This window comes from Triturus cristatus, chromosome 5_2 (assembly GCF_964204655.1).
Source record: "Triturus cristatus chromosome 5_2, aTriCri1.1, whole genome shotgun sequence".
In the NCBI taxonomy this organism is placed as follows: domain Eukaryota; kingdom Metazoa; phylum Chordata; class Amphibia; order Caudata; family Salamandridae; genus Triturus; species Triturus cristatus.
The window spans coordinates 798192309-798220279 of record NC_140588.1 but is presented as its reverse complement, the minus strand read 5'-3'; the positions used below and the strand labels follow the sequence as shown (position 1 = coordinate 798220279).

At 45.1% G+C, this 27971-nt stretch overlaps 1 protein-coding gene across 1 annotated transcript in view; it reads right to left on the bottom strand.

Annotated features, from left to right (window-relative positions):
- The window catches only part of ADGRG4 (adhesion G protein-coupled receptor G4), a 1724535-nt gene that overhangs the window by 1358235 nt on the left and 338329 nt on the right, over positions 1–27971 (bottom strand). The window contains exon 3 of the mRNA XM_085607949.1: positions 26821–27438. Coding sequence (XP_085464075.1) covers positions 26821–27438 — 618 coding nt within the window. The remainder of the gene's footprint in view (positions 1–26820; positions 27439–27971) is intronic.

The following is a 27971-nucleotide window of genomic DNA, read 5'->3' as shown; positions in this document are numbered from 1 at the left end:
GGAAGATCACGCTTCCAAAGATTTCTCCGACACTCTCCGTTGTCTCAATTTCATTCCCCACATTCACGCCCCTACTCACGTTCATGGTCACATTATTGACCAGATTTGGTCAGCCAATCGGGTCCTCTCTCCGACCACTATTCTCCCTTGCACTTGGTCAGATCATTCGCTCATTTCCTTTTCTATTGATTTAACAGTCATTGACAAGTCTCCCCTGCTCAAGAACATCCTTGCTCGTAATTGGAATCGGCTTGACTTCAACTCCCTTTATTCTCCTCTGACTAAATCTGCTCCGGACCTATCAGCCCTTCCCCTCGATCTTCAAGTGGACGCCATTAACACCTGGCTCTCCACCTCTTGTGATAGGATTGCCCCGCTCAGGACGGTTAAAGCCTGCCGCCTCCATGAAGCCAACAAATGGTTCTCTAACGATCTTAAAATTCTCAAACTGGCTCTTCGCCAGTCAGAGCGCCAGTGGAGGCGCAACTACTGTCCAGCCCTGAGGGATCAATACCGGTCCCGCTTAACCAACTACAAGAGAGCGATCTTATCAGCCAAATCAGATTATTTCTCTGGTAAAATTTTATTAGCGGCCAACAAACCTAAGGAGATTTTCTCTATTGTCCACAACCTGGCCGCATCTGATAGAGTCAATCCCAACCTCACTCCTTCACATACCCTTTGTCTTTCTCTCAACGACTATTTCTTCGATAAGATCACTAATATCAAATTGAATATCCCACCACCATCCTCTCAACCTCACCACTTTTCTCCTCCTCCTTTGACCTCTTCTCTCACCCATTTCCCCCCCCATCTCAAAATAATCTTTTCTGACTTTGCTCATGAAGGTCAAATCGGGCTCTCCTGCCGACTGCGGACCAGCTCGCATCCTAAGAGAACTTCTCGCTGGTTGCCCTGACCCCCCTTTGGTCCTTTTAAATTCATCTATTTCTCAGGGAATAGTGCCGTCTCAATTCAAATCAGCCACGGTCATCCCTATCTTAAAAAAACCTGGATCCGACCCTACCCTCCCCTCTAATTTTAGGCCTATCTCCCTGCTTCCGTATTTAGGCAAGATCCTTGAGAGCCACATTACCTCTTGCCTGTCTACATATATTGAGGATAACCATCTCTTGGCTTCCCACCAAGCTGGTTTCCACCCGGTTCATTCGACCGAAACAGTGGTTCTCTCTGTCCTGGACGAGCTCAAGAATAAGGCGGACTCCAACTGCCCTCAAGCCTTGGTGCTTCTTGATCTTTCCGCCGCCTTTGACACGGTCGACCATTCCATCCTTCTCAATCGTGTCAGGGCGGCGGGCATCCAGGGCACCGCCTTTTATTGGCTCGCGTCATTCCTCCAAGGCCGGTCGCAGGCGGTCCAGCTTTCTGGCTTCTCTGCCCGCCGCGCACGGTGTCTTGCGGGGTCCCCCAGGGTTCCTCCCTTTCCCCTCTTCTTTTCAACCTTTATATCTACCCCCTCATTGCATCTTTGCTCAATTTGGAGGTCTCCGTATATAACTACGCGGATGACCTCCAGTTAATATTTGATCTTTCTTCCTCTCCCAATCCCCTTCTCAAATTTTAAACTACACTTGTTTTTATTTCTGACTGGATGAGTTTAAACCATCTTAAACTCAATCCGGATAAAACGGAGTTGATCCTGACTGGTGGGACCTCTAGCCCTTGGTCCTCTGCCTTCTGGCCCCCCAGCCTCGGCTCCCCGCGGCCCCTTCTGCCTCAGTCAGAACCCTTGGCATCAAAATCAGCCAGGACCTTTCCATGCACTCTCAGATCAGCTCCGTTGTCTCTTCTTGTTTTCTATCCTTACGGATTATCCGCAAGATTTCTCGTTTCTTTTCCCTGGATGCCCTTAAAATTATTATTTTAGCCATGGTTCTCTCTCGTTTAGATTATGGCAACTGCCTCTATGTGGGTGTCCCCGCCTACGAGCTGCGGCGCCTCCAGACCATCCAGAATCAGGCGGCTCGCCTTATCCACCAGCTCCCCAAATTTCATCACTCCTTCCCCCTCCTCAAATCCCTTCACTGGCTTCCCATTATGCATCGCACCCTTTTCAAAATGGGATGCATAGTTTTCATGGCCCGTGCCCGCACTGCCCCTTTCTTTATCAACTCGTTGGTCACTCCTTACATCCCCAGTCGCACACTTCGTTCCTCCAGCCAGGCTCTTCTCATCATCCCCCGTTTCCGTAAGTCTAGAGCAGGTGGCACCAGGTTCTCTGTCCTTGCCCCCGCTTCTGGAACGATCTTCCATTTTCTATTAGATCTATTGCCACCTACTCACATTTTAGGAAGGCACTCAAGACTCACCTGTTTACCCTAGCGTTTCCCTCTCACGTACCTCCCTTGCCCCCCCCCCTCTGCCCCACGTGATCTATTAGCGCCAGGAAATCGCTTGGTCACAGTGCGCTTTATAAGTATTTTCAACTTCAACTTCAACCCCGGGAGGAGCAACAACTGCCAGCTATCAATGCCGAGTGCCACCCACAGACAGTTCTCCAGCCGCCACTGCCACCAGATCTTCAACACCACCAGCACCCCCATGGCCACACCTCCCGCACCGAACACCAACGCCTCTAAAACCCTAGGGTGCATCCTCCTCAACGTGTGCTCCCTGCACAGACACACTGTTGAGATCTGGGATCTCCTCGACACCCTCTCACCAGACGGTTACAGAAACCTGGACCAATGCCTCCTCTACCCCAGACATCGCCACCGCCATCCCAGACGGATACAAAATCCAGAGGAAAGACCGCCCCAACCGCCCAGGAGGAGGACTTGCCATTGCACACAAGAGCTCCCTCCGTCTCTCCACCTCCACCACGAATGACTCCCTCTCCACCACCGAACACCTTCACTTCCAGATCCAGACCAGCCCTAGAACCACACTTTGCGGCACTCTCGCTTACATACCCCCCTGACCTCACACCTCATTCACCACGACCATCGCCGACCTCATCGCACCCCACGCCATCGCCTCCATGGACTACATACTCATCTGAGACCTGAATTTCCACCTCAACAACCACAGCAACCCCAACTCCACCACCCTCCTGGGGTACCTAGCTAACATCGGCCTGAAACAGCTCTTCGCCACACCCAGCCACAAGGTAGGAAACACCCTCGACCCAATCTTCGCAGGTGGTGACAACATCCACTTCAGCCACACCATGCAACCCCCCTGGACGGACAACCACTGCATACACTTCAACACCAACAAACCCATCACCCCCAAACACGCACAGTGCCCTTCAAGAAGGAACTGGAGCAAAATCACTGAGGAGCAGCTCAACTCCACCCTCAACCGCAACGCCCCACCACCTCAACCGACACCAACCTCGCAGCCAAAGAACTCCACAGATAAATCTCCAACTGCGTAGACGAGCTCGCACCCCTTCGCAACTCCGACAGACAGCTCCCCAGGAAGGCCACCTGGTTCACCACTGACCTCCAAGAATCCAGACACACCTGCAGATGTCTAGAGAAGAACTGGAGAAACAGCAAAACGCCAGAAGATCGCACCACCTACAAGAATGCCATGATGGCAACAGATCCACCAAAAGAACCTTCATCCAAAACAAGACCCTCGCCAACTCCAGCAACTCCAAAGAACTTTTCAGTGTCATCCAACCTACGTCTCCTCCTGGACCCCAGTCACCACCGAAGACACCACTTCGACCACTTCGACCATGAAAGGCATCCACTCAGGGGCCCCCATAGACCCCTGCCCGCCGGACATCTTCCACAGAGCCGCCACCGCCATCGCTCCAAAATTATGACGCACCATCAACACCACATTCAAGACCGGTACCTTCCCCAACGACTAGAAATGCGCAGAAGTCGCAGGCAAAGTCACTGAGAAGATCGTCAATGCCCAGCTAACATAATTCATTGAAGAAAACTCCATCCTCGACTCCTCCCAATCCGGATTTCGCAGCAACCCCAGCACAGAGACTGCCCTCCTCGACCAAGGACACACCGCGGCCCTGATCCTACTCGACCTATCTGCAGCATTCAACACCGTCTCCCACTGGACACTCATCGCCAGACTCCACAACGCCAGAATACAGTGAACCGCCCTAGACTGGATTCTCTCCTTCCTCACCAGATGAACCCAAAGAATCTGACTGCCACCCTTCCTCTCCGAACCCACGGAAACTAACTGCTCCACAAACTCCACAACATACAGGACACCGCTGCCAGACTCATCCTCGGCATCCCTCGAAACGAACACATCTCCCAACACCTGCGTAACCTCCACTGGCTCCCCGTCGAGAAGAGAGTTACTTTCAAGATACTCACCCATGCCTACAAATGCATCCACAACACCAGACCCCAATACCTCAACAAGAGAATCTCCTTCCATGTACCAAAGAGAAACCTCCGATCGGCCGACCTCGCCCTCACCGAAACCCCAAGCATCCGTAGAGCCAGAATAGGTGGAAGAGCCTTCTCCTGCATCATGGCCAAGACCTGGAACGAGCTCCCGATTGACATCATATGCGCCCCCTCCCTGAACATCTTCAGGAAGACACTCAATACCTGGCTTTTCAACTGAGAGGAGCTGCCTGCCCCCCAGCACCTTGGGACCCTCACAGGTGAGTAGCGTGCTCACAATTTCCCTGATTGATTGATTGATTGAAGACTTCCAGCCATGCTGTGGGAGCTGATTGCATCACCGCTCTGCCCTTCTAGATAAATTTCAGGATCTGGCCGATAAAGAGATGGCCTGCTTGGTGAAATACGCGAAAACCAGATGATATGGAGAGGGAGAGAGCCCATGTCACATGTTGATGTGGCTGCTGCATCCTAGTTACCTTAGTGGGTACATTACTGAACTGCAGTAGGAGTGCGAACAGGTGACCAATAATGAGGGTATCATGAACAAACTCTTACATTACTACAAGGGATTATATTCCTCCCGAACGAACGGTGATAATGCTAAAATATCAGAATATCTTGCTAAGAGCTATTTCCTCTCACTGACATCACAAGCCACCATTGAATATCCCCTGACTTGGTGTGACTGATTGTTAGACCTGGTACCATTGGCGTGAGTTTCCCTTCCATTATTTACTGATTGCCTCCTCTTTCGATGCTTTGGGCACTGTGCCACTGCTATTCAGTGCCACAGTGCAAGTGTTCCCTATTGTAAATTCATGTATTGATTAGTGACTCCATTATTGGATTATTTGATTTAGATGTCAGACCTTAGTATAGTGCATCATGTGTGCCCAGGGCCTGTAAATCAAATGCTGCCGGTGGGCTTACAGCACTGGTTGTGCCACCCACAGAAGCAGCTTGTAAAGTGTAGCTCAGGTCTGCTATTGCAGAGCCTGTGTGCAGTCTGTGACTGTCATGTCAACTTGGTAAGTGCACCCACTTGCCAGTCCCTAAACCTTCCCTTTTCTACGTATCAGACACCCCTAAGGCAGGCCCTAGGGCAGGGTGCATTGTATGTAAAGGGTAGGTCATGCCCTGATGTGTGTGGCATGACCTGATAGTGAATTACAGCCTATTTCGTTCTTCACTATTGCAAGGCTACCTGTCCCCGTAGGCCAGAATGGATAGTTTGATTATAGCATCTTATAATCCTAACTGACCCAGGGAACATGGTAGAAATTTGAGTTTAGTATGCCTGAACTCAGAATGATAAAATACATCTTTTAGTGAAGTTGGTTTTAACATTATATGTTTGAAAATACCACTTTTAGAAAGTAGGTATTTCTTACCTAACCATCCAGCCTGCCTCTGCTAGCGTGTGTATTGTATGTCTGGTTGTTGAGTGACAGGGGCTGGGGAGACTCCAGGAGACAGGGAGAGTCAGCACAGGGCTGAATAGACCTATCTGCATGTAGAGTGGTGGGAGGAGTAGCACCTGAGTCTGAATAGGGCTGTGCCTGCCTTCCACAATGCTGGCTCCATCTCCTGTGGTATGTCTGAGGACCCTGGCCCACACTGACAAAGGAAGAAGGTGTACACAGGCAGAATGCACCCAGAACTGGTTTGAACTAGGTACAGGACCCTCTGCCTTTAGAGGACAGAGTATTTTGCAGTATAAATATTGGGACCCAAACCCCAGGACATTAGATCACTTCTGGAACAACAAGACAAACCTTTGCCAAGGAGAAGAACCAAGGACGCTGCAGGAGTTTAGACTGCGCCCCTGCCAGTGTGCTGTGTTGCTGGGTTGGCCTGCAGTGGTGTCTTCATTGCGAAGGAACTTTTAAAGAACTTTCATCATCTTGCAGAATATTGCTCCAAGGGCTTGAACTTGTGCTTGCCTCCTGCTGAAGTCTCAGCGACAAAAGACTTCACCACCAGCTTCCCCTCAGTTTTTCCTTGCTGGAAATTCTGTCTGCAGAAGCCTGCGTGTCGCTGGGAGCTGGAAGCGTGACTCAACAAGAAGAAGCATGTCGCAGACGCAGCTGTTGCAGTCGCATCGCCTGAGAAGCGTGTCGCCACCGCAAAGGTCGCTGTCTCATCACTGGAGAAGCATATCGCAGGGCCTGTTGCGGCTCCAAAGTTACAGAGTTCGCCGCACTGCCGCCGGGCATGCACGCATCATCTTCACGTCATCGTATCGCATCAAGGGTGCCATCTCACCGCATCGCACTGGATTGTTGCATCGCATCGAGGCGCCATCTTGCCGTATCTAACCGGAACGCAGTACGAGAATCAACACATCACCTCCTCTCCGGTAAGGAACAAGACGCATCCCCTTCTCTGCACAAGCATTGAGGAGCGACGCATCGCCTCCCCTGAAGCAAGGAACCGAGGCATCTCCCTCCCTGCGAACCTTTTGTTTGTTTTGCATTACGCATCCAGGTACTTTTGTGAGAAACATGTCGCATTTATCATCAACTTGAGTACAGTATTGTGGATTTTGGTCGTTTGTGGTTGTGTTAAGACTATATAAAAATACACATTTTTATACAAACTGTGTAGTGTCCATTTGTAGTGTTTTCACTGTGTTACTGTATGTGTTCACAAATGCTTAACACACTGCCTCTGAGATAAGCCTGTATGCTCGTGCCAAGCTACCAATGCGGTGATCAGGGGTTATCCAAGAGTGTAATCCCCTTTCCCTGACTTAGAAGAAAGGGTCCCTATTTGGTGTAAGGTACATACCTCTGCCAACTAGAGACCTCCAGTTCTAACACTGATCCACCAAGTACCTGGGAATCGTGCTACATCTGGAGAAGGAACAGGTAATCCACCTGAACTATGAACCAGCTATAGACAAACTATCCACAAAGACTGAGAGATGCATCAGACTCATCTTTCCATGGCAAGACATATCGCTATCATTAAAATACTTAACCTGCCTTGTTGCTTGTATTTATTTCTGAATATCCCAATGCCCTTAACCAACAATGTCTTTGCTTCCTTGAGAAGTCTCCTCCTGCGACTTATATGAGCAGGACGTAGACCTCAGATTAAATGGGGCATCCTGGTGCTTCCCGACAAACGGGAAGGTTTTAGTGCAACTGAGCCTACAGCTGTACTATCTTGCAGCGCAATGTCAATTTGAGTATCATTGGTATCATGTAGACACCTGCCTTCCCTATGCTAAATCTGAAAGAGATCAAGTGGGAAGCATCCCACTCCCCTTCAAACTCTCCAAGGGCATCCAGATGGATCCCTCCAATAGACAAATGTTGTCAATCGTGAGTTGTGCCTAGAGGAAACTCCACGAATACTTGGAGAGGGTATCCTCTACTCACCATCCCTCCCAATAGCAAATACTCCAGGGCTCCCCTTGACTCAGGAGAAACTGGTCAGGGTACCTTATTACATCACAATCTGCATACGATTGGGAACCTCTTACTGGATGGCCATGCCTCACGCACTAAGACACTACCTACTTTGGGGGTGCTACACACATTCACCATTTCCTACTTCAGCACTTACACAACACGCTGTGCACCCGCATGCCCTCCTACCCGCTAGGCCCAGATAATTTCCCTTCTTTGACGTTAGATATTACTGACATAGAGAGGGTAGAATGGTCTCTAGACTATACCAGGCCTGCATTCCCATTAAACCGATACAAGTTGATAAGTTGAGAACGTCCTGGGAACGCAACCTGGGGCATTCACCTGATAACTTTGGGTATTACTGTTGTAACCAAACAAAACCTCTCTTCCCTAATCACAAACACAAACTATTACACTACTAATTTCAACACAGGACTTACACCACACCAGGGGATCTGGAGAGGATAGACCCCTCGCAATCGTCCCAATGTCCCAAGTGCAGTAAATATGATTATGCCCATTTGACTTGGACATGCCTGCACATAGAGGCATACTGGGTGCAGATTTTCTCCCTGATATCCACAATGATAGGAGCTGAGTTAACGTCTGATCCCCTCTTGGTGCTTTTGGGATATGATAGTGATGTCCCAAAAGAGGTGCACGGATTTACCCCAATTGCACTCTTGCTAGCAAAGCGAGAGCAGCCGTTGCACTGGGGCAGTGGGGCATGCCCATTGTTGAAAGGTATGGTCTACTGTGATACAGCTAGTGGAGTATATGCTAAGATACAACCTCCCACCGCAAGACTCAAAGACATTTGGCAACTACCCGAGACTATCTATTGACGTTGGGCAGTGATGTGCGACATTGAGTTATTGAACTGTAATTTTCTTTATAGCTGTGGCGCCCTGGCCTCCTCCCCCCATTGCCCATCAGATTAGAAATAGTCTGCGTATTCAAAACCCGTTGGATTAACTGTGACCGGGGATTGTGTTCAAATGTACGATCGCCGCCATCCCTCAACAATCTGAGATCTGCTGCATGACTCTGAATGTGTGTATTATGACCACACTTACCAGACTGCTGATAGAATAATGCCAGTTGACCCGTGACTGCCCATTGCATGGGCAATCAGTTGTTGTGTAATGTTCTAATCAGGCTTAAATAAAAAATAAAGTTTAAAAAAAGAATGCTGATGTTAGGTTTGATTGATTGATCCATGAGGGCATTATTAGTACAACACTATGTGTACATGACATTTTTATTGAGCCTCGTCAAAATCCTCATCATACAGGTTGTATCACTAAATAGCATTAATTAGACATCAGGTGCGGAAGACATTGCGAAAAGGCTTTTCAATCACCTGCTCAATTATTCGAATTGATAAATCGTTTGAGGGGATAACATGATTTTGATCCTATAATCAGCACATTTAAGTTCCTACTAGCATCAGGTTGCAGAAGGGAGCTATAACTGAACAATGACCCTGCATTTATTGTAATCGATCAGTTCCCTTACATTGTAAGATAATAATTTTGTACAGTTATGGAAATGAAAGAAATTGAAGATTGCATTGTCTGGGTCGGGTTTCCGTCTTCGTTGTTTGGAATAGTCAGTAAGTATGTCTTGGTAGCCATGAGGAATAACATTTTGAAAACAATGGCCACCAGTAATGAGGTTCCACCTCCAGATCATTTATAAAGTTAAGATGCAACACCAACAAAGCATGTATATGAAAGTAGGTGCTGCCTGCCGAGTGGTCCGTGGACACAACGGCACTGTGGGAGAGCTCATTCAGAACAGAACACTGTCCCACCAGGATCTACTCAGAAAGTGTGCCTATCTTGGATCATGCAAGCAAAGTCATTGCCCTAGGTGAGCCAGCATTCCAAAGATCGTGACCCTAGTGACTCCATTTTGGTAAAGGGCAAACAATGGGCTGCAATGTGACCTCGTCACTTACTCTGCCGTCACTATTTCGCAACACCTGTAGCCAGGAGGCTGTTCTTTCACTGATCTCCAGAAGGATTTACCATTCTACATCAAGCTCAGTCACTGCATGAACAGGCTTGAGGGTCCATCCATGCATCCTCCTCTTCCACTCTCTATATCGGGATTCTGCCAAGTAAGTGGTGTTGTCCATCCAATCTGGGAAAAAGTCCTGGTATTGTCAATACCCCTTGCTGTTTGCCAAAGTACCTGCTGGGTTTGCTCTGTAGGGTACACGGATCATACCAGGCTGGTATGTGTCGACCCCGAGCAGCCTCCAGCTCTCAGCATTCCAGGCCTCTCACCAGCAGATCAGTACTGATGAAAACCTGAGCACATTCTCGTATGACGTCAGAGAACCGAGAAGGATTTAGCATTGGCCCTATAATGACCTCTGTTGAATTGTGCTCTGCACATCGTTCAACTACTGTTACGGATCATAAATGCATATTCTCCTCAAGCACTACCATTTAAATCATATTTATAAACTTCGTTTTGTTGTTACCATGCATCCTTTGGCTTGAATACACACTTACATATATTATTCCTGGGGGAGTTCCATCTTCCTTCTTTTGCACTACTACAAAACAGAGGCTCAAAGAGCTTTACCAACTCTAATTAAATGGTGCACAAAAATACGGAGAATATATCAAAATCTCTCGTTTCAACAAGTTAATGATATAATAATGTATACATCCATTGCTGTTATACTGTGTGTAGTGTGTTAGACTGGCTGAAACATACAGCCACCACTTGAACCGAGTCAAATACTAATTTATAAAGATCGGGCCTCGCCTGAAGAAAAATAATCCTACACAATTGTAGCTACTCACCTGAAAAACATTGATCAAATAACTCCTAGTTTCAAGTTTATTTATTATTGCGTGGTGAATTAAAGCCATTGCAAGCAGTTTAAACCTATAAACCAGCATAACTTGATACAATACCAAGCGTTAGGAGCACAAGTTACAGTGCGATGTAAAATGTCAGTGCATCATTATTGTAAAAACTCACGCTGGATAATCGAGGGTGGGAATTCCGTGAGTGCATGACCTTACGAGAAGCTATCACGCCTTGGAGCGGCTCCAGGTGAGACGCAGGCTCAGCTAGGTTTATAATGGGAAACGTACAAGGACAATGTTGGCAAAAATGCGGGAAAGTCATGTTAAAGCGCATAGATTACATTCTAGGGGGCAGATTTACAAGAAAGTGACGCATCTGTATAGATGCGTCACTTTCCCTGCGCCACCCTTAGAAACCCTTGCACCACCATAGATGCGCCGTATTTACAATACGGCGCACTATGGCGCAAGGATTGACAGATGCGTCAGAAATTCTGACGCATCTCTTGGCGGAAAAGTCACGCATTGCTGGAGTCGTGTCGCAAGCACGGCGCAACTCCAGCAATGCGTGTTGAGGCCTATTCCCACTACACTACGGGGCAGATCTATATAGGAGATGCGCCACTTTTACGCCGCCGTTGCGTCACTTTTGTGACGCAGCGGCGGTGTAAACCCTGCGCCACGTTGCGCCATATTTACATCGTGACGCATCTATGCAGATGCGTCACGATGTAAAGCCCTGCGCCACGTAAAACCTGCGTCAGTTTTCACGTGGGCGGGTCGACAGAGGGGGGGGCGTTCCGTCGCAGGAATGCCCCTGAAAAGTGACTCAGTCAAATCTATAAGATTTGACTGAGTCACTTTCCCAACGCTGATGCGCCAAAACCCTGCGCCTGCTTGAAGCAGGCGTAAGGCTTGACGCACCATGTTAGGGATAGGGTAGGTTGGAACAGTGCTGGAGTTGCGTCGCGCTTACGACGCAACTGAAGCACTGCGCCAACCTTACGCCATCGGATGCGTCACGCATCTGTTTATTCCTGCGCCATGATGCGCCGCATTGTAAATGCGGCGCATCATGTGTGGCGCAAGGGTAAACTTGCGTGACGCATCATTCCTGGCGCATCCTTGCTGATTTGCAGGGATGCGCCAGGAAACATAAATCTGCCCCTACGTCACTACTTACGCCTGCTTGAGGCAGGTGTAAGGTTTTGACGCAGTGGCGTCTTAAAAGTGGCGCAGTGAAATCTTGTAGATTTCACTGAGTTACTTTTATGAGGCCTTCCTGCGTGGGAACGCCCACCCTGTATATATTATACCTGACGTAGGTATAATGTGACGTAGGGCTTTACAACGTGAGCGTGAGGCATCTCCCTAGATGCGTCACGTTGTAAATAGCCCGCATTGTTTGCGCTGCTGTTGCGTCAAAAAAGTGATGCAACTGCAGCGCAAAAGTCACGCAAGGGGCTTGTAAATCTGCCCCTCGATGTACAATATGTCAGAAGATCCGAAGGGGGGATATGCAAGGGCTGAGAGGCGGTGCATGCAGCTACCAGGAAGGTTAAAAGGTTGAGATGTACCAGGAGCGTGCAATAGCCCAGAAAATAAAGTCAGTGCTTGAGTGAGGTGTCAGGGGTACCTTCATTTTTACAGTACAGTGTTTAGGCGGTTGGATCCAGCAAAGTGGGATCACAGCTTAAGTTTTGTGGGATTGTAATGGAGTGCTAAATGCGTTTACTCATCCAGGAGAGTGTGCGATTGTGCACACTAGTTCGTGAAACTAAGCACATGTTGTCAGAAATATATTTTGCATGGCAACTTACGGCCCAGCAAAGGTTAATGGTGAAATTGAGGCTCTTGGCATTTTGTCAGCTTTGGACAAGAATTTAACCAACCCAGAGATTGCTTGAGGATAGGACGTTCAGAAGGAAAGCAACAGCTGCCTGAATTTGTTTGAGTACCTTTTTTGATCAATGAATGGCGAAGAAATGTTCTGCGATCGTGAGTAAGAGCTGGGCAGATGCAGAGAAGATGGGGCGGGAACTCCTGAGGCTGACTGCAAAGGCGGTACTTGGTGCTCGAGGGGCGAGTCGACCAAGGTGGAAGAAGACCTAATGAAGAAAAGTTTCCCATCCTGATGAGGTAAAACTTGATTTTATAGTGGGTGGAGAAAGTGTCGGTGAGGTATTGTTGCACCCTTCTTTTGTTGTAGCTTCTCAGTATGAAGTGTGCGTGCTTTCTGCCCATCAGGGCCCAGCGAATAACCACTAAAGATAAAAATATTGAGGAAATGATATATGAATATAATACATAAATCTATTAGATGGTGGAGAATATTACATGAGTGACTAGAGTAACTACTAAATCATAGGCTCTGCTGTATAATAAAGAACTCAAAGATATTCAATTCCAATGGAAATTCTGGCACGGGTAGAGCCGGCCAGGATCCAAGGTGGTCACGTACCAATAGCACTTCCTGCTGGGTTCCCATATCTGGCCCCACTCTCTTTTTTTGGCTGCTACAAAGGCTGCTGTGGTAAGAAGTGTCCTGGCAAGAGAGCATTCAGTGAGCCTCTGATGAGCGTTGGCCTGCGGTGGTGTCCCTAGCCCTCCCAGGCCTACAACTGGTGACGAGCACTGGCATGGGAGTCCACCAAGCTGCAGGTGAGGGTTTTCTTGTGGCCGCTTTCTTAAGTGAGGGATGAAGAGCGAGTGAAAGGGGATCATACTTGAGCTGTCTGGAGCTTTTGAGGCCAAGGAAGGACTAATGTGATTGTGGCATAACTCAAGATGTGACCCATGAGTGAGGCACTAAAGGAGGGTGGTGCTGAAGGCCAAGCAAAAGGAGCAAAAGAGACACTTGAGCTGGAGGGGGCCAGCCATCTCTTCTAAATGGGGCAGGCTTCTCTGTCATAACTATACATGGTGGGTTCCTTGTTTCACATGTGGGCCCTGTTCCCTGAACCCTGGTGAGTTGTGCATCACCACGGATAGACACAGCAAGGACTCCGAGGGCCCGATTCACAGAACTAACTTAAGACAAAATCCTAAACTTACTACCATTTTGGTATTCACAGAAGGCACTTACTCATTTTGGTATTCACAGAAGGCACTTACTCATTTCGGTATTCACAGAAGTTAGGACTCCTAACTTTAGGACTCCTAAATGCCTTCTGTGAATACCGAAAGTCTTAAAATTAGGATTTTTCTCAGTTTAGTAGTAGTATAGTTAGGACTCCTAACTTTAGGACTCCTAAATGCCTTCTGTGAATACCGAAAGTCTTAAAATTAGGATTTTTCTCAATTTAGTAGTCCTAAATCTAAACTTAGGACTACTAAATTGAGAAAAATCCTAAGACCTTCTCTCTGGCATTGACAGTAAAAAGTGTGGAGGAGAACTTGGAGCCACTAGCAGGAAGACTGCAAACAGCAGAGTGGGCACTGGAATCGAATAAGAGAAGAGTAAGAGTACTGGAGTTTCGCACTGCTGAAATCTCCACAGACAAAAAGAGATCCAGACCTTAAGGGATAGTGCTGTATATGTCATGCTAAAGCTGAAGTAAACACTGTACATCTTTGACAAACCTAGGAGGAGCACCCTACTGTGGGTGCTAGGCGTTCCATCAGAGGTCCCGGCACAGTTGATTGTGGTCAGGATTAGGCCTAAGCGAAAATTTGCGATGTTTTGACATTTTCGCATTCCGCAGAGAGCGCAAAAATGTCAAAACTTTCTCAATCTACTGCGAAACGAAAGTTTTTTTCTTGTTCCCGCTTTAAAAATGCGTTCTCGCGTGCGCGGTAGCCACTTACCGGGTCCCTGCGTTCGCCGACGAGTTTTCCTATCCGTTCGCGTGCGCCACGAGATGTTGGACTGTTGGTAGCCGGTCGTGCTATCCCACGAGAGTTTGCGATCACGTCATTCGACCCGGAACAGGAAATAAGCATCGCGAGCAAGATGGCCACGCCCATTTGCGACCGCATTGGCAAGTTAGAGATAAATTTCCCCACGAGCACGCAAAAACACATCGCGAATGGGCAGGAAAAACAATCTCCGCATCTTCGTGAAAGTTCCGTGTGCTTGCGGAGATTTTGAGCAATTTCGCGATAGTTTGCGCAAGTCAGTTTCGCAAATTCCACCCACCACTAGTCAGGATGAGTGCAGTGACTCAGGAACTGATGGCTAATCTGCTGGTGAGGTGAAGGGACTGGAGAAAAGAGTATACAAACGTACGTCTGCGGCAAAGAAATCAAATGGGAGTCCAGCTGGCATTGTGATGATGGCGCTATTCAACAAGTGAATGGAGATACCAGATTCTCTATGCGGCCATCTGCCAAAAAGTGGTGAAATGGAAGTTCAAAAGCTATTTTTTTTCCTGACTTGCACCTAGCACTTTTTGCTAGGAGGACAGAGATAGTGGATTTCAATAAAGAAATGTATAAAACAGGATTAGTGGGGTCTTTGACTTATCCAACTAAACTGAGAGTGAACTTTAATGGAATGCGCAATTTGTTATCACTTGAGAGGCCCGTGAAGGCATTTCTTTGAGGCTTGGATCATGGTTAAAGATAGTCTGTCATTGGGTTGTGCTGATTTGTGGGGTCTCATCTCAGGCAAGGGGCGCGACTGTCTCTTATGGCAGAGACTATGTATTATGGATTGTTGAAGCAGGACTCCTGTTGTCTCTCTGCTTTACCTTTCCTGTACAACTTCATTGAGCCGCAGTCAGGTGCATAGCTACCATTGGTGCAGCAGATGATTGCTGTAGTTTACTACAAAACAGCAGTTCTAGGGGACATTTTCCTTGCTTGCACTTTGGACCATGTCATCCAAGCTACACTACTGGCCACTGTCATTATTATCAGGAGTTGTGTACAAAACGATTTTGCTTAACTGAAATAGGTGGTGTGACCTGGTTTTATCCATCTGAGGTTTATAGCACTGTGAAGGAAAGAACTTCCAGAAATCAGGCGATTTTCAATTAACTCACCACTTGAATCAGTTAATGTTCTAAACCAGGCCTTTGGCACAAAGCAAATGCCTAGCTACATCACTGGCAATTTTTCTGTGGGCAATCCATTCCATCATTTAATGGAAATAGGTTTAGGTCAAGGTTTATATTAAGGCCCAGTGTTAGGGTTAGGGATAGGCTTAGAATTAGAGTTAGGTCAAAGGTTGAGGTGAAACTGAAGTTTAGGGTTAGTGTAGGGCAGGGTTTTCCAAAGTCGGTCCTGGAGGGCTGGTCCAATGCCAGATTTTTTGCATAATCCCTATTTAGTTAAATGTAGTTATCTTAAAAATCTGGCATCGATATGGCCCTCCAGGAATGACTTTGGGGAATCCTGGTGTAGGAAGTTAGAATGGGGAGAGTGCTAACAGTCTTGATGTGAGCTTCAACTGAGCTCCCATAATGCCCAAACCTTCCTTCTTTCAGAACTAATTTTGATAACCTTGTACATTTATGCTTAGTGCACCTCTACAGGTTTCACTATCAAGCTCTAGACCTTACAGTGAAAGGACATGCATAAAACGCAGGCACAGGATCAAGACTGATTTGCATATAGCCAGGTCTAAACTGGGGTGGCATGGTGAGCAAAAGAATGATGGATTTAACCCAGATCTCTTGACTGGGGGTGAATGTTTTGATTTGTTCTGCATTCCGTCCATCAATTGTGTGTCTTTTGCTTTCTCGCCCTAAGTGCGCCCGGTATGCTCAGACGTGAGTCCTGGGCTCACTGTGCCACTGGAATCAAGCTATCCTGGCTGAAGAGGGGTGAAACCCCGAAACCGGTCCTAGGATACTTGTTTCCGGTCCAGGGAGGACCTGGCTTGGCAATTTGGGCTGGACTGTTCCCATGAGGCACAGGATCAAGACTGATTTGCATATAGCCAGGTCTAAACTGGGGTGGCATGGTGAGCAAAAGAATGATGGATTTAACCCAGATCTCTTGACTGGGGGTGAATGTTTTGATTTGTTCTGCATTCTGTCCATTAATTGTGTGTCTTTTGCTTTCTCGCCCTAAGTGCGGCAGGTATGCTCAGACGTGAGTCCTGGGCTCACTGTGCCACTGGAATCAAGCTATCCTGGCTGAAGAGGGGTGAAACCCCAAAACCTGTCCTAGGATGCTTGTTTCTGGTCCAGGGAGGACCTGGCTTGGCAATTCGGGCTGGACTGTTCCTATGAGGCACAGGGTCAAGACTGATTTGCATATAGCCAGGTCTAAACTGGGGTGGCATGGTGAGCAAAAGAATGATGGATTTAACCCAGATCTCTTGACTGGGGGTTAATGTTTTGATTTGTTCTGCATTCCGTCCATCAATTGTGTGTCTTTTAATATTTATACTGAGCAATGAAAAGACAGAATACCAGATATCACATGCAATTTGATCAGAAGGAAAGTCTCCTGAATGGCCAATTGTCTTTCAGGATTGATTCCAGTCCCAACATATAATAATTGAATAAAAAAACTCAAGTCACACACTAGGCCAAATGAGTAAAAAGATGCAAAAATGGATATTGTAAAAGCATCAAAATCACCCCCGAATAATAATAGGCTACAATTTTCCAAAGTTTAGGGTCAGGGCTAGGATTCAGTAAAATCTAGGGTTAGGATTACAATTGTGGTTAAAGTTAAGATGAGGGGTTTGAGGAGGTATAGGGCTAGGCTGAATGCACGTGTTATGGTTAAGTGAGTGTTTGGTTTAGGATTAAAGTTAGGATTATTGGTTGGGTTGGGATTAGTGTCGGGTTAGGACAAGAGATGAAGTCAGTCTTAGCTATATGGTTGGGGTTGATATATACACTGTAGATTTCTGGGTTTCTATGTAGTGAATAATTAGCTTACATGCACACCTCATTTATGAAGTGGTAGATCCATGCAGTGCTATCTTTGTAATGATAGCTCAAAGCAGGGATATTCTATGTAGAGGTGTGTAGTCGTGTGTACGGAATGTCTAATTCGGGATGTATTGCTATTACCTATGTAGTCTATCGTGCCTATGCATTGATGTATCTTGATGTTGTTAAGAAAAGAGCAGCAAGTCAGAGCTGTTCTCTGGAAGGTGGATTGTGTGGATGTGAGAATTACTCTGCACTTTACAACAGCAAGTAGGGTAGACAAGCTTTGCGCAGACAGATAATTTCTGGTCCATTTGTAGTCTTGGTTATTTCTGAGGAGGATGTTCATTTACGGGAGAATCATAATTCAGATTGCTAGAATTGCCTCTCTAGGCTTTACACCATGGCGCCAGTCTTCTCCAATCCCAGTGTGGAAAGGTGGGATCCTTGTCACTATTATATCTGTTTCCTTTAATTTTCTAGTAATGATTACAAACCTTTAACAGGGTGATAACCCTTGAAGATGATTATGATTTGGTTGCAAGTGATTTAAAACAGGCTACAGCGAGGGCCCTGGAGGAAACTCATCTGAGTTCCTTAGCAAAATATATTCAGCTTCTGTTGATTTAAGTCAATATTTCTCTTTGGTTATGATTTTAACCATCGACTGGTAGAATCTTCATCAATTGCCCTTCATCCACAAGATCAACGATGCCTGAAGAATGAACACTAGCCTCTACCTGTTCTCCATAGAATCATTCTTCCACTGCTCTTGCCACAAAGCATTGCCCTTGTTTTAGTCCACTCCTGCTTGGACCACTGTAACATCAATTGATACCAACATTTTAAAGACTGCATCATTTAGAATCACACATCCGCAGCTGATAGCTATTCGCTGGCTTCCACTCAAGTAAGGCGCTGGTTTTAATATAATTTTAACCTCTTTTATGGTGAAATGTTCTCCTTCATTCTTACTGGATGGTGGCAGAAAGTCCAACATGGATGCGCCCTGTGAGAAATTGGGTTGTTGGTTGACTGGAGTGTGAGCCCTGGTCAAGTAACAGTCAGAATCCCTGGCAGGGTGAACCAGAAAGTCACTAAATTAACCTGTGCTTAAGCCTGGGTAGCTTGGCACAAAAAGCAGTCAGGCTTAACTTAGAATTAATGTGTGAAGTAATTATGCAGGATACCAACAGTAATACAGTGAAAACAAAACACAAGAAAAATACCTCGCAAATTTAGAAAAATATAATAAATAATTTTACATGAAAATGACAAAAATTCCATTAGTATAACCGGGGTTATGAATTTTTAAAGGTTTTAGTAAAACCTAGTGCCTAAAAGATCAAAGTGCCAATCGTGGACATCTAGGCCAGGTCGAAGTGGAAAAATGTGGCCGACCGTGATGGAGCATGGGTCAAATACAAGAAGTGGATTGGGCACGGTCAGCGCTTACTTTTGGACTTAGAAAAATTCTGGTGAAAAAGTTGTGAGAGGGTAAAGTTCAGTGCGGCACGGCTGCAGGCGGTGTCCGAGGAGGGAGCAACGTCATTGGAGAGATGCTGGACGAAGTTGTTGTGAAGATTTCGACGTTCAGACTTTGTCACTCTTATGGAAGCTGAAAATCTCCAGCAGGACGAGGCAGGATACCCCTTGGGTGAACGACAGCTAAACAGGATTTGCTGCTGTGGGAAGATCGTAGCGGGAGCTGCCACAAAGTCAGGCCAACAGGGGATGCACCTTGGGCGGATAGACGGGCAGGTTGGTCCCGGTCTACTGTAGAGCTCTCTGAGCAGAGTTTTTAGACAATATTTTTCTACGTCCTATGTTTTGGAATTTCATTATCTGAGTACTATTAGCACCACCAGCAAGGGCCCAGGACTGGAGGGGCATCACAGGGGGGAGGGGTTAGGACTCACTCAGTGTGGGCCCAGGTGTGGGATCAAGATGGTGGGAGCCTGTTATGTCCCTATGGCTCTGAACAGGAGGCCTGCAAACTTTGGAGTCACTCTGGCAGTCCTGGGTTCAGGTGGAGAAGCAGGGCTCTGAGGGTTCAAGGCAGGCTCCAGGCAGCAAAGCAGTCTTGTGGAGTACGCAGCAGGCCACAGCAACAGACAGTCCTCTGAGAGTCCTTCTGCAGGACCATAAAGTGAAATGAAGAGTGGGTCTGAGGGCCCTATTTTCATAGCTGGTGCCTTCTTTGAAGTAGGAGAAATTTCTAGAGGTTTCTCTTTGAGGTGCTCGGAAATTTCAGCCTTCACTGCCCTGGCTTCAAGCTGGCTGCAGAGACAATGCAGTGGTGACAAGCCCTTTGTATGAAGGCAGAGCACAGCCTATTCAGTTGCAAGTGGGGCTTTGCCCAACTCTGCCCCCCATCCTGCCAGAAGACACACCTTATCCCTATATTGTTTGAGTGCCTGGGAGGAATTCACAAAGTCTAACTGCGAACTACACCCAGTCATGTGATCTAGGATAGGCTGCAGGCAACAAATAGCAAAGGGCAGGAAAATGTAAACTTTCCAAAAGTGGCATTTTTATAATTGCAATCTAAAATCTGACTTTACCATTAAAGAGGATTATTAATTACTGTTTCCAATCAAAAGTTAGCACTTATTAAATGTAATAAGGCAATCCAATGTTATCCTAGGGGGCAGGTAGGCCTCTCAGTATGGAAAAACTAATTTAGGAGTGTTTTACTACTAGGACATGTAAAACTTAAAAGTACATGTCCAACCTTTTATTTACAATGCACCCTGCACTATAGGGTACCTAGGGCCTACCTTAGGGGTGACGTATATGCAAAAAAAGGGAGTTTAAGGCTTGGCAAAGGGGTTATATTGTCAATTCTAATTGGCAGCTTAAAACTGCTTTCAGGCTGCAATGGCAGACCTGGGACATGTTTTAAGGGGCTTCTTAAGTAGGTGGCACAATATGTGCTGCAGGCCCACTAGTAGCATGCAGTTTACAAGCCCTAGGTATATCCTACTCTACAAAGAACTTATAAGTAAATTAAATAGGCCAAACTAGTCTAAGCCAATCTTACCATGTTATCAGTGTTGAAGTGCACAGAGCCCTTATGTTGATGTGGTGCTGCGCTGGTGCTGAGTTGGTGGTGCACTGAGGAGGTAGTGCTGTGCACTGAGGAGACAGTGCTGTGCTGATGCAGAGGTGGTTCAGCATTGGTGCTGAGGTGGTGCTGCACTGATGAGGAGGCAGTACTGTGCTGATGCTGAAATGGGACTGTGCTGATGCTGACATGGTGGTGTTCCGGTGGTGCTGCGCTAATGCGAAGATGGTGGTGTACTGATGCTGAGGTGGTGCTGCACTAATGCTGATTTGGTACGGCTTGGTGCTGCACTGGTGGTGGCTCGCTGATGAGGAGGTGGTACTGTGCTGATGCTGAGGTGGTGGTGGTGCACTGTTTCTGAGGTGGTACTGAGGTGGTACTGAGTGATGTTGAGTTGGTGCTGTGCTGAAGTGGTGGTGTGCTGATGCTGAAGTGGTGCTGCGTTGGTGCTGAGTTGCTGCTGAGGTGGGGCTGCATTGGTGGATGTGCACTGATGCCTAGGTAGTGCTGTGCTAAAGCTAAGACGGTGCTGCGCTAATGCTGAGATGGTGCTGGGGTGATGTTGAGGTAAGGCTGAGTGGTGCGGATTCCTTCATCACAACCACCATTTAACAGTGTCCCTCAAGGCTTCATAACCACTAACGTTCAGATGCATTTAATTAGTTATAAGGTGCCACTCATACCAGTGTAGGGTGTCAAAGCACTTTGCATCACACACAAATTACACAAGAGACAATCAATCATACGTGTATAAATTAGCGTAAAGGAAATGTTACATTAGACAGAGAACTACAGGGTGTAGGAGTCACAAGTCATGCATATTGGTAGGCAGCATTGCTAAAGAGTGCTTGGGCCCCAGAAGCACAAACTCAGAATTGAAAACGGAATACCATAGTTGACGGTGCTCTTAAATAAAAACAATCGATTTCTACCCAGATTAACCCTTTTTGCAGCATTAATATCTGTTCTAATCTATACTTTGCAGTGCATGCAGTTCTAAATCCACTGTTCTATGTTAGGATTTTAATTTATAAGCTGCAAGTAAAAGAAAAGTAACAGAAAAGCAGTAACCCACTGACCTATTTACATTTTATGCACTTTGTGTTCTGCATGGTACAATTTTTAAGCAGTTGGTATATTAACCCTCTGCTACCTTGCAATGAGTAAAAACTTCTTCCACTAGACAACTACATCTCTCCAGCAAGAACATTAATCACTGGAGTTATCTTGACATTTTTATTGTTTGGAATTGCTTGAAGTCAGGAATGTGTCAGGGAGTGCTTTTAAAAGCAAAATAAACTCGGAAACACAGCCCCTCTGCTCTGAAGTCAGTATCCAGTGCGATCGCACTGCCCTTGTGCCAGCCCTGCATTATTGTTCTGCGTTTATTTAATGTACTACATTCAAATGCACATTTACAGGGGACATTTTTCCAGAAAGGAACAATTTGGCCTCAGCGCTAAACCGAGAGGGGAGACTTCCAACCCCTCAGCCAGCAGCCAAGCACAGATCCTGGAGAGAAGGAAAGAACACAAGCAGCATGCATATTAAAGTATCATTTGAAGCATTGATTTAACTGAACTGAAACAATGGCTGTTTTTAAGTAGTGGTTTAACTTATTTTTACATGATCTAGAAGGCATGCTGTTGTGTTTTTGTGCCTGTTTCTGGAGGAAATTTAAGGAGGCAGACTTAGACTTAAAACCACAATAATTAATTGTTTGCATTCCGAGCCAGCCAGCGAGCGGTCTTCGGGAAGAATGCAAAAGAATGCCAGCCACATGGAAGGAACTGGGAGGGTTAATGCTGCAATAAAATGCAAGCAGCTATGGGTCTGAGCAGCCACAGTGTAACACGAGGTTGAAAACATAATAAAATAGTCCCCCCATGAGCAGATCAACAGAACAAAGCATAAAGATATTGTACTAAGTCCCTGTTCCTTGGAGGAAAAAGGAGAGACAAAGAGGCAGGACTAGCCACTAGCATGCAAGGATTTTTAAAGGACATTGCAACAAACAAATGAGAAGCAAGGAATGGCAATTGGCCAACAGAGATATATGTATACTAAAGTATACAAGAGATCGTATGCTTATGCTTGACCTAAAAAGGTGGTATCTTTGCCACTAAAAATCAACAAAATAGTGTCAGTGATATTTACCAAGAGAGTGAATACCAAATAATCTTGTAACATGTTGGTGATGGATCACTGACAGAATATCGAGGAGCAAAATATCGACCTGCCAAAATATCGATGAAAAAGTATAGAATGACAGAATATCGACTTCCTATCTACAAACAGGTAAGTACAAAAATATTGAATCCAAAATATCGTTGTAAATAATATAGTTTGTTAAAATATCGAATTTTTTAAATGTCTTGAAAGTAATGTAAATTAATGAATATAATTAAGTAAAACATACTTAAAAATACTTAAATAACCTTAAAATGAATAAATAATTAATGTAAATTAAAAAAAATGCCTTTTTAATACATATATATGTTAACTTAATATTATTAAAAGAATATCCAATATTTTTAGTGTTGGATAGCGGAAGGGTAAAATTTTCTATTCCCACTCCAGTGAGTGCAACAGTAGGGAAAGCGTTGGATAGCGGGAGGGTAAAAATTACTATTCCCACTCCAGTGAGTGCAACACTAGGGAAAGCGTTGGATAGCGGGAGGGTAAAAATTACTATTCCCACTCCAGTGAGTGCAACAGTAAGGAAAGCGTTGGATAGCGGGAGGGTAAAAATTACTATTCCCACTCCAGTGAGTGCAACAGTAGGGAAAGCGTTGGATAGCGGGAGGGTAAAAATTACTATTCCCACTCCAGTGATGCAACACCAGGGAAAGCGATGGATAGCGGGAGGGTAAAAATTGCTATTTCTACTCCAGTGAGTGCAACAGTAAGGAAAGCGTCGGATAGCGGGAGGGTAAAAATTACTATTCGCACTCCAGTAAGCGCAACAGTAGGGAAAGCGTTGGATAGCGGGTAGGTAAAAATTACTATTCCCACTCCAGTAAGTGCAACAGTAGGAAAAGTGTTGGATAGCGGGTAGGAATAATTTACTATTCCCACTCCACCAAATGTAACAGTAGAGAAAGTGTTGGATAGCGGGAGGGTAAAAATTACTATTCCCACTCCAGTGAGTGCAACAGTAGGGAAAGTGTTGGATAGCGTAGGGGTAAAAATTACTATTCCCACTCCAGAGGGTGCAACAGTAGGGAAAGTGTTGGGTAGCTTAGGGGTAAAAATTACTATTCCCACTCCAGTGAGTACAACAGTAGGGAAAGTGTTGGATAGCGGGTAGGAATAATTTACTATTCCCACTCCACCAAATGTAACAGTAGAGAAAGTGTTGGATAGCGGGAGGGTACAAATTACTACTCCCACTCCAGTGAGTGCAACAGTAGGGAAAGTGTTGGACAGTGAAGGGGTAAAAATTACTATTACGACTCCAGAGAGTGCAACAGTAGGGAAAGTGTTGGATAGCGTAGGGGTAAAAATTACTATTCCCACTCCAGTGAGTGCAAAAGTAGGGAAAGTGTTGGATAGCGTAGGGGGTACAAATTACTATTCCCACTCCAGAGAGTGCAATAGTAGAGAAAGTGCTGGATAGCAGGAGGGTAAACATTACTATTCACACTCCAGTGAATGCAACAGTAGGAAAATATTACCAATTAATAATTAATTAACAGTAGATTAATTATCAATACACAAAACTAATTTCAATAATTACTTAATTACAATTAAATTACTTCCCACCCTATTCCCCTATAAACCCACAACTTGTTTCAAATAATACATTAATACAATTAATATAATTATCAATTAATCAATTAATAAAATTAATTACAATTTATAAAAATTAATTACCAATTAATAAATAATTAACAATAAATTAACTATCAATACCGATAAATCGAATGTAATAATTACTTCATTACAATTAAATTACTTCCCACCCTTTTCCCATATAAACCCACAAACCGCTACAGAACTAAAACGCTAAATTATATTTAACATATTTAATAATTCCTAAAAATTAATATTTAATTTACTATAATTAAATTACTTCCTATCCTATTGCCTTATAATCCCACAACCCGCTACGGAATTAAATTACGCAAAAATTAAATAACATAAAATTCATTTCTTTCAAAAAATTCAAACATACATTACAAAAATAATACATACTTTTAACACATATACAACACTTAAAACACTATAAAGAAATTCAATATTTTTAACAACTATATTTTGACTGTCGATATTACTAATTTCGATATTATGAAAATCGATATTTCTTACCTGAATTTCGATATTCTGCACCACTATATTTTTGCAATTCGATATTCTGTCCATTCTATATTAAAAACTCGATATTCTGTCCAGTCGATATTTTTTTTCTCGATATTGTGACTAGTTACCGTTGGTGATATCATAAAGCTTTCTTTATATTAACATCTCCAACACCACCTGTATTCTACGGCTACCTAAAATAATCTTAGCACCAAAAGAAAAGAGGCCTAATTTGAGTTTCAAAGATGGTTCACACCTGCATACATCTTCTTAACAATATGACCAATGCTCAGTTATATAGCAGTGCATGCTATTGTCATTTGCATTAGCAGGCAGGCTAATAAGCCCCCTGAGTGAAGGCTAAGGGCCATCTTACGACTACGGCAGTCCTTTGGGGGAAGTGACTGAACCGCTGCTACCACCGTGGATCGAGGATCCTGCGGCAGTCTGGTAGCGGTTCAAGGCCAAAATATTCTGGCGGCGCTGCAGCAGCAACGTGAACATATTTTTGAGTTGTCCCACTGCCACCCAGGTCATGGCGGTGTGGCAGTGAGGCAACAAAGGGGCACCAACAGGGCCCCCTTGTGACTCTGTGCATAGGGGTGCATGTTGTGCCCCCCTGGAGTTATGCTCCCCAAGTTCCTGCACGGGAAGGAATGCAGGACATGGTGCATTCCTTCCCATGCAGGAACGTGCACAGGTGGTGTCGCGGTGGTGCTGTTTAAGGTTCACAATGAGCCTTTAAACAGTACCACCACAGAACCGCCACCCAGCCTGCCCGTCAGACCACAAAATTACTTGTAAAACTGGGGGTTGAGCAGCAGTGAATTTCAGCTGTCCTGGAGCGGGGGGGGGTGGAGTGCTGACCGCTCCAGGGTCGCCGAATATCATAATAAGGTCCTAAGTGTGCCTCCAGGTAGCCTTCCACAAGGGAAAGTAATACGATTCTGTACGGCCTCTGTCTCTGACACAAAGTTCCTCTCTATTTTATCACAATCTATCCTTAGTAGTGTATCTGATTATTGGTGAGCCATTCAGAAAAAACAATTAGCAGAAAAGGCCTTGACACCCTTTCACTTACTTTCATTCTGTGAAACTGTACTTATTGATTAAAAATACTAAACAAGAAAGGAAGTTATCAGTTTCCAAGAAACCTTAATCATGGCATAAACATTCACTTGAACAGAAAACTCGATTCATACAGGATAACATGAATATATTAAAGCAAACTTGATTAGCACATTACATTGCAAACTATCATGAATCAATTTGCATTTTATATTTCAATTTTATAGCTAAATAAGCAATGTATATATGACTCAAGAAAGAGGACACGTAAAAAGAAAAACTATAAATGATAATTATAACAAGCCTTGTCCTAAATGGGGGGCACCATGGAGGTTGGGACCCCATTAATCACCTGTCAGGTCCTTTGCCTTGTGTATAAGGCCATACACAATAAAGAGCCCCTGTATCTCATCAAATGAACAGTGCATTACTAGCCAGTTAAACACCCCAAAACGTTTCTGCAGTCTCTTCGCGAGAATCAAAATCAAGTGTTATATGGATGCAACCCTACAAATTCACAGCTTTCCACTTTCTTTTTTATCCATAGGAGGCTTGATGAAATTGAGAAAATGACTGAAATCACACCTGTTCTGACCCAGCTTTAGGTTTTGATGCCATGGGTTGACCCCATCTGCTACTGCATGTGTACAGGTGCTAGCATCAGATGTGCTGTGTTGGCTCAGCGTACACCCCCAACACCACCACTCAACCTCATGACACTTTTAAATGACCCTCAAGCTGTGTTGAGCATTGCGTACACCGAATATAACATACAAATTTACAAAAACACGATTTGATTGAATCTCTCCTTTTTTCAATGTGTCCTCTAAATCTCTATTCCTCCAAATACTGAGATTTTATAGGCAAACGTTATTGTCAATCACAAAACTAGCAGTACAGTGTAGGACAAAGAAATATGGCTCAAGAGATAGAACTTACCGCAGCGCAAGTGCTGATCTTCTACTGGCGAGATCACATTAAATCTCCATGAGGGAGCGTGCCAGCGGATCACATTACCTTCTGAACAGATATTTAGCACATTGGAGGTACATGCATTGTCCCACATTTGAAAGTAGTACAAGCCGCCCTCGAAGCCAGTTTGAGTGTGCAGACTGATGATGTTATTTCCGGTGTCTGTTGTCCCATTATTGGTGTGGTTAAATCCAAGAACTAAGGTACCATTACCCTTCAGGAAGCGTAAAGGAAACTTTTCCCTAAATTTTGAGCTTCCATTTATAAATACGTTCATCTCTGTACTATTCCACGTACAGCACACGCTGTGCCACATGTTAATTGCCAAATTACTCCCAAAACTGGAATAGTTGCCGAGATGATGGAGAGAGAGAGTATTGTATGTTCCCGCCAATACAAAATCGATCCCCTTTGTTTCAAATGCATCGTAGCTGAAGACTGTCCAATTGGCGCTATTAATAGTTCGATACAAATCAATGCACACTGTGAATTCCAGTATTTCCCTCCAGTTTTTAATATTCAGATATGCATATTCATTCATTAACCGTTTGTACACCAATTTATGTCCTTTCAGAGAGTCTTGGTCTGTAAAAGAAGGAGAAAAACCTTAAGTTATTTGTCAGAATAAATATTCAGGCTTTAGATTTTTTAGCACCTAAATAACTTGATGACTTTCTGAGAAAGCGAGACAGGACCCAAATTAACAATAAGAGAGCCCTTTGTGGAAGGTGGTCCTCAATACTAAGGGGCTCATTCCAAGATCATCCTAAATTCTGATAGGGTGATACCACAGCTGGACTTCCAGACACCATGAAGTGAAGTAAGTCACAGTCGCATATTACCACAACCTTAGTCACTGGAACTGAAAATAACTGCAGCAATTGGCGTTTCCACCCCATTTCCAGCATGTCTTTTTACCATTCTGGCCCCTTTACCGCCACACACATTTAACCAGGATTTTCTATGCACTGGAGAAAAAAGTGTTGTCCCTGCATAACATGTAATCGTGATTCGGGGAGTAGGTTCTGATAATGGCCAAATCTTGATAAACTCATGACTAGTAATGATGACCCACGTGGTAGAGTTTGAATGTGTTACGAAGGCAAAATATATATTTC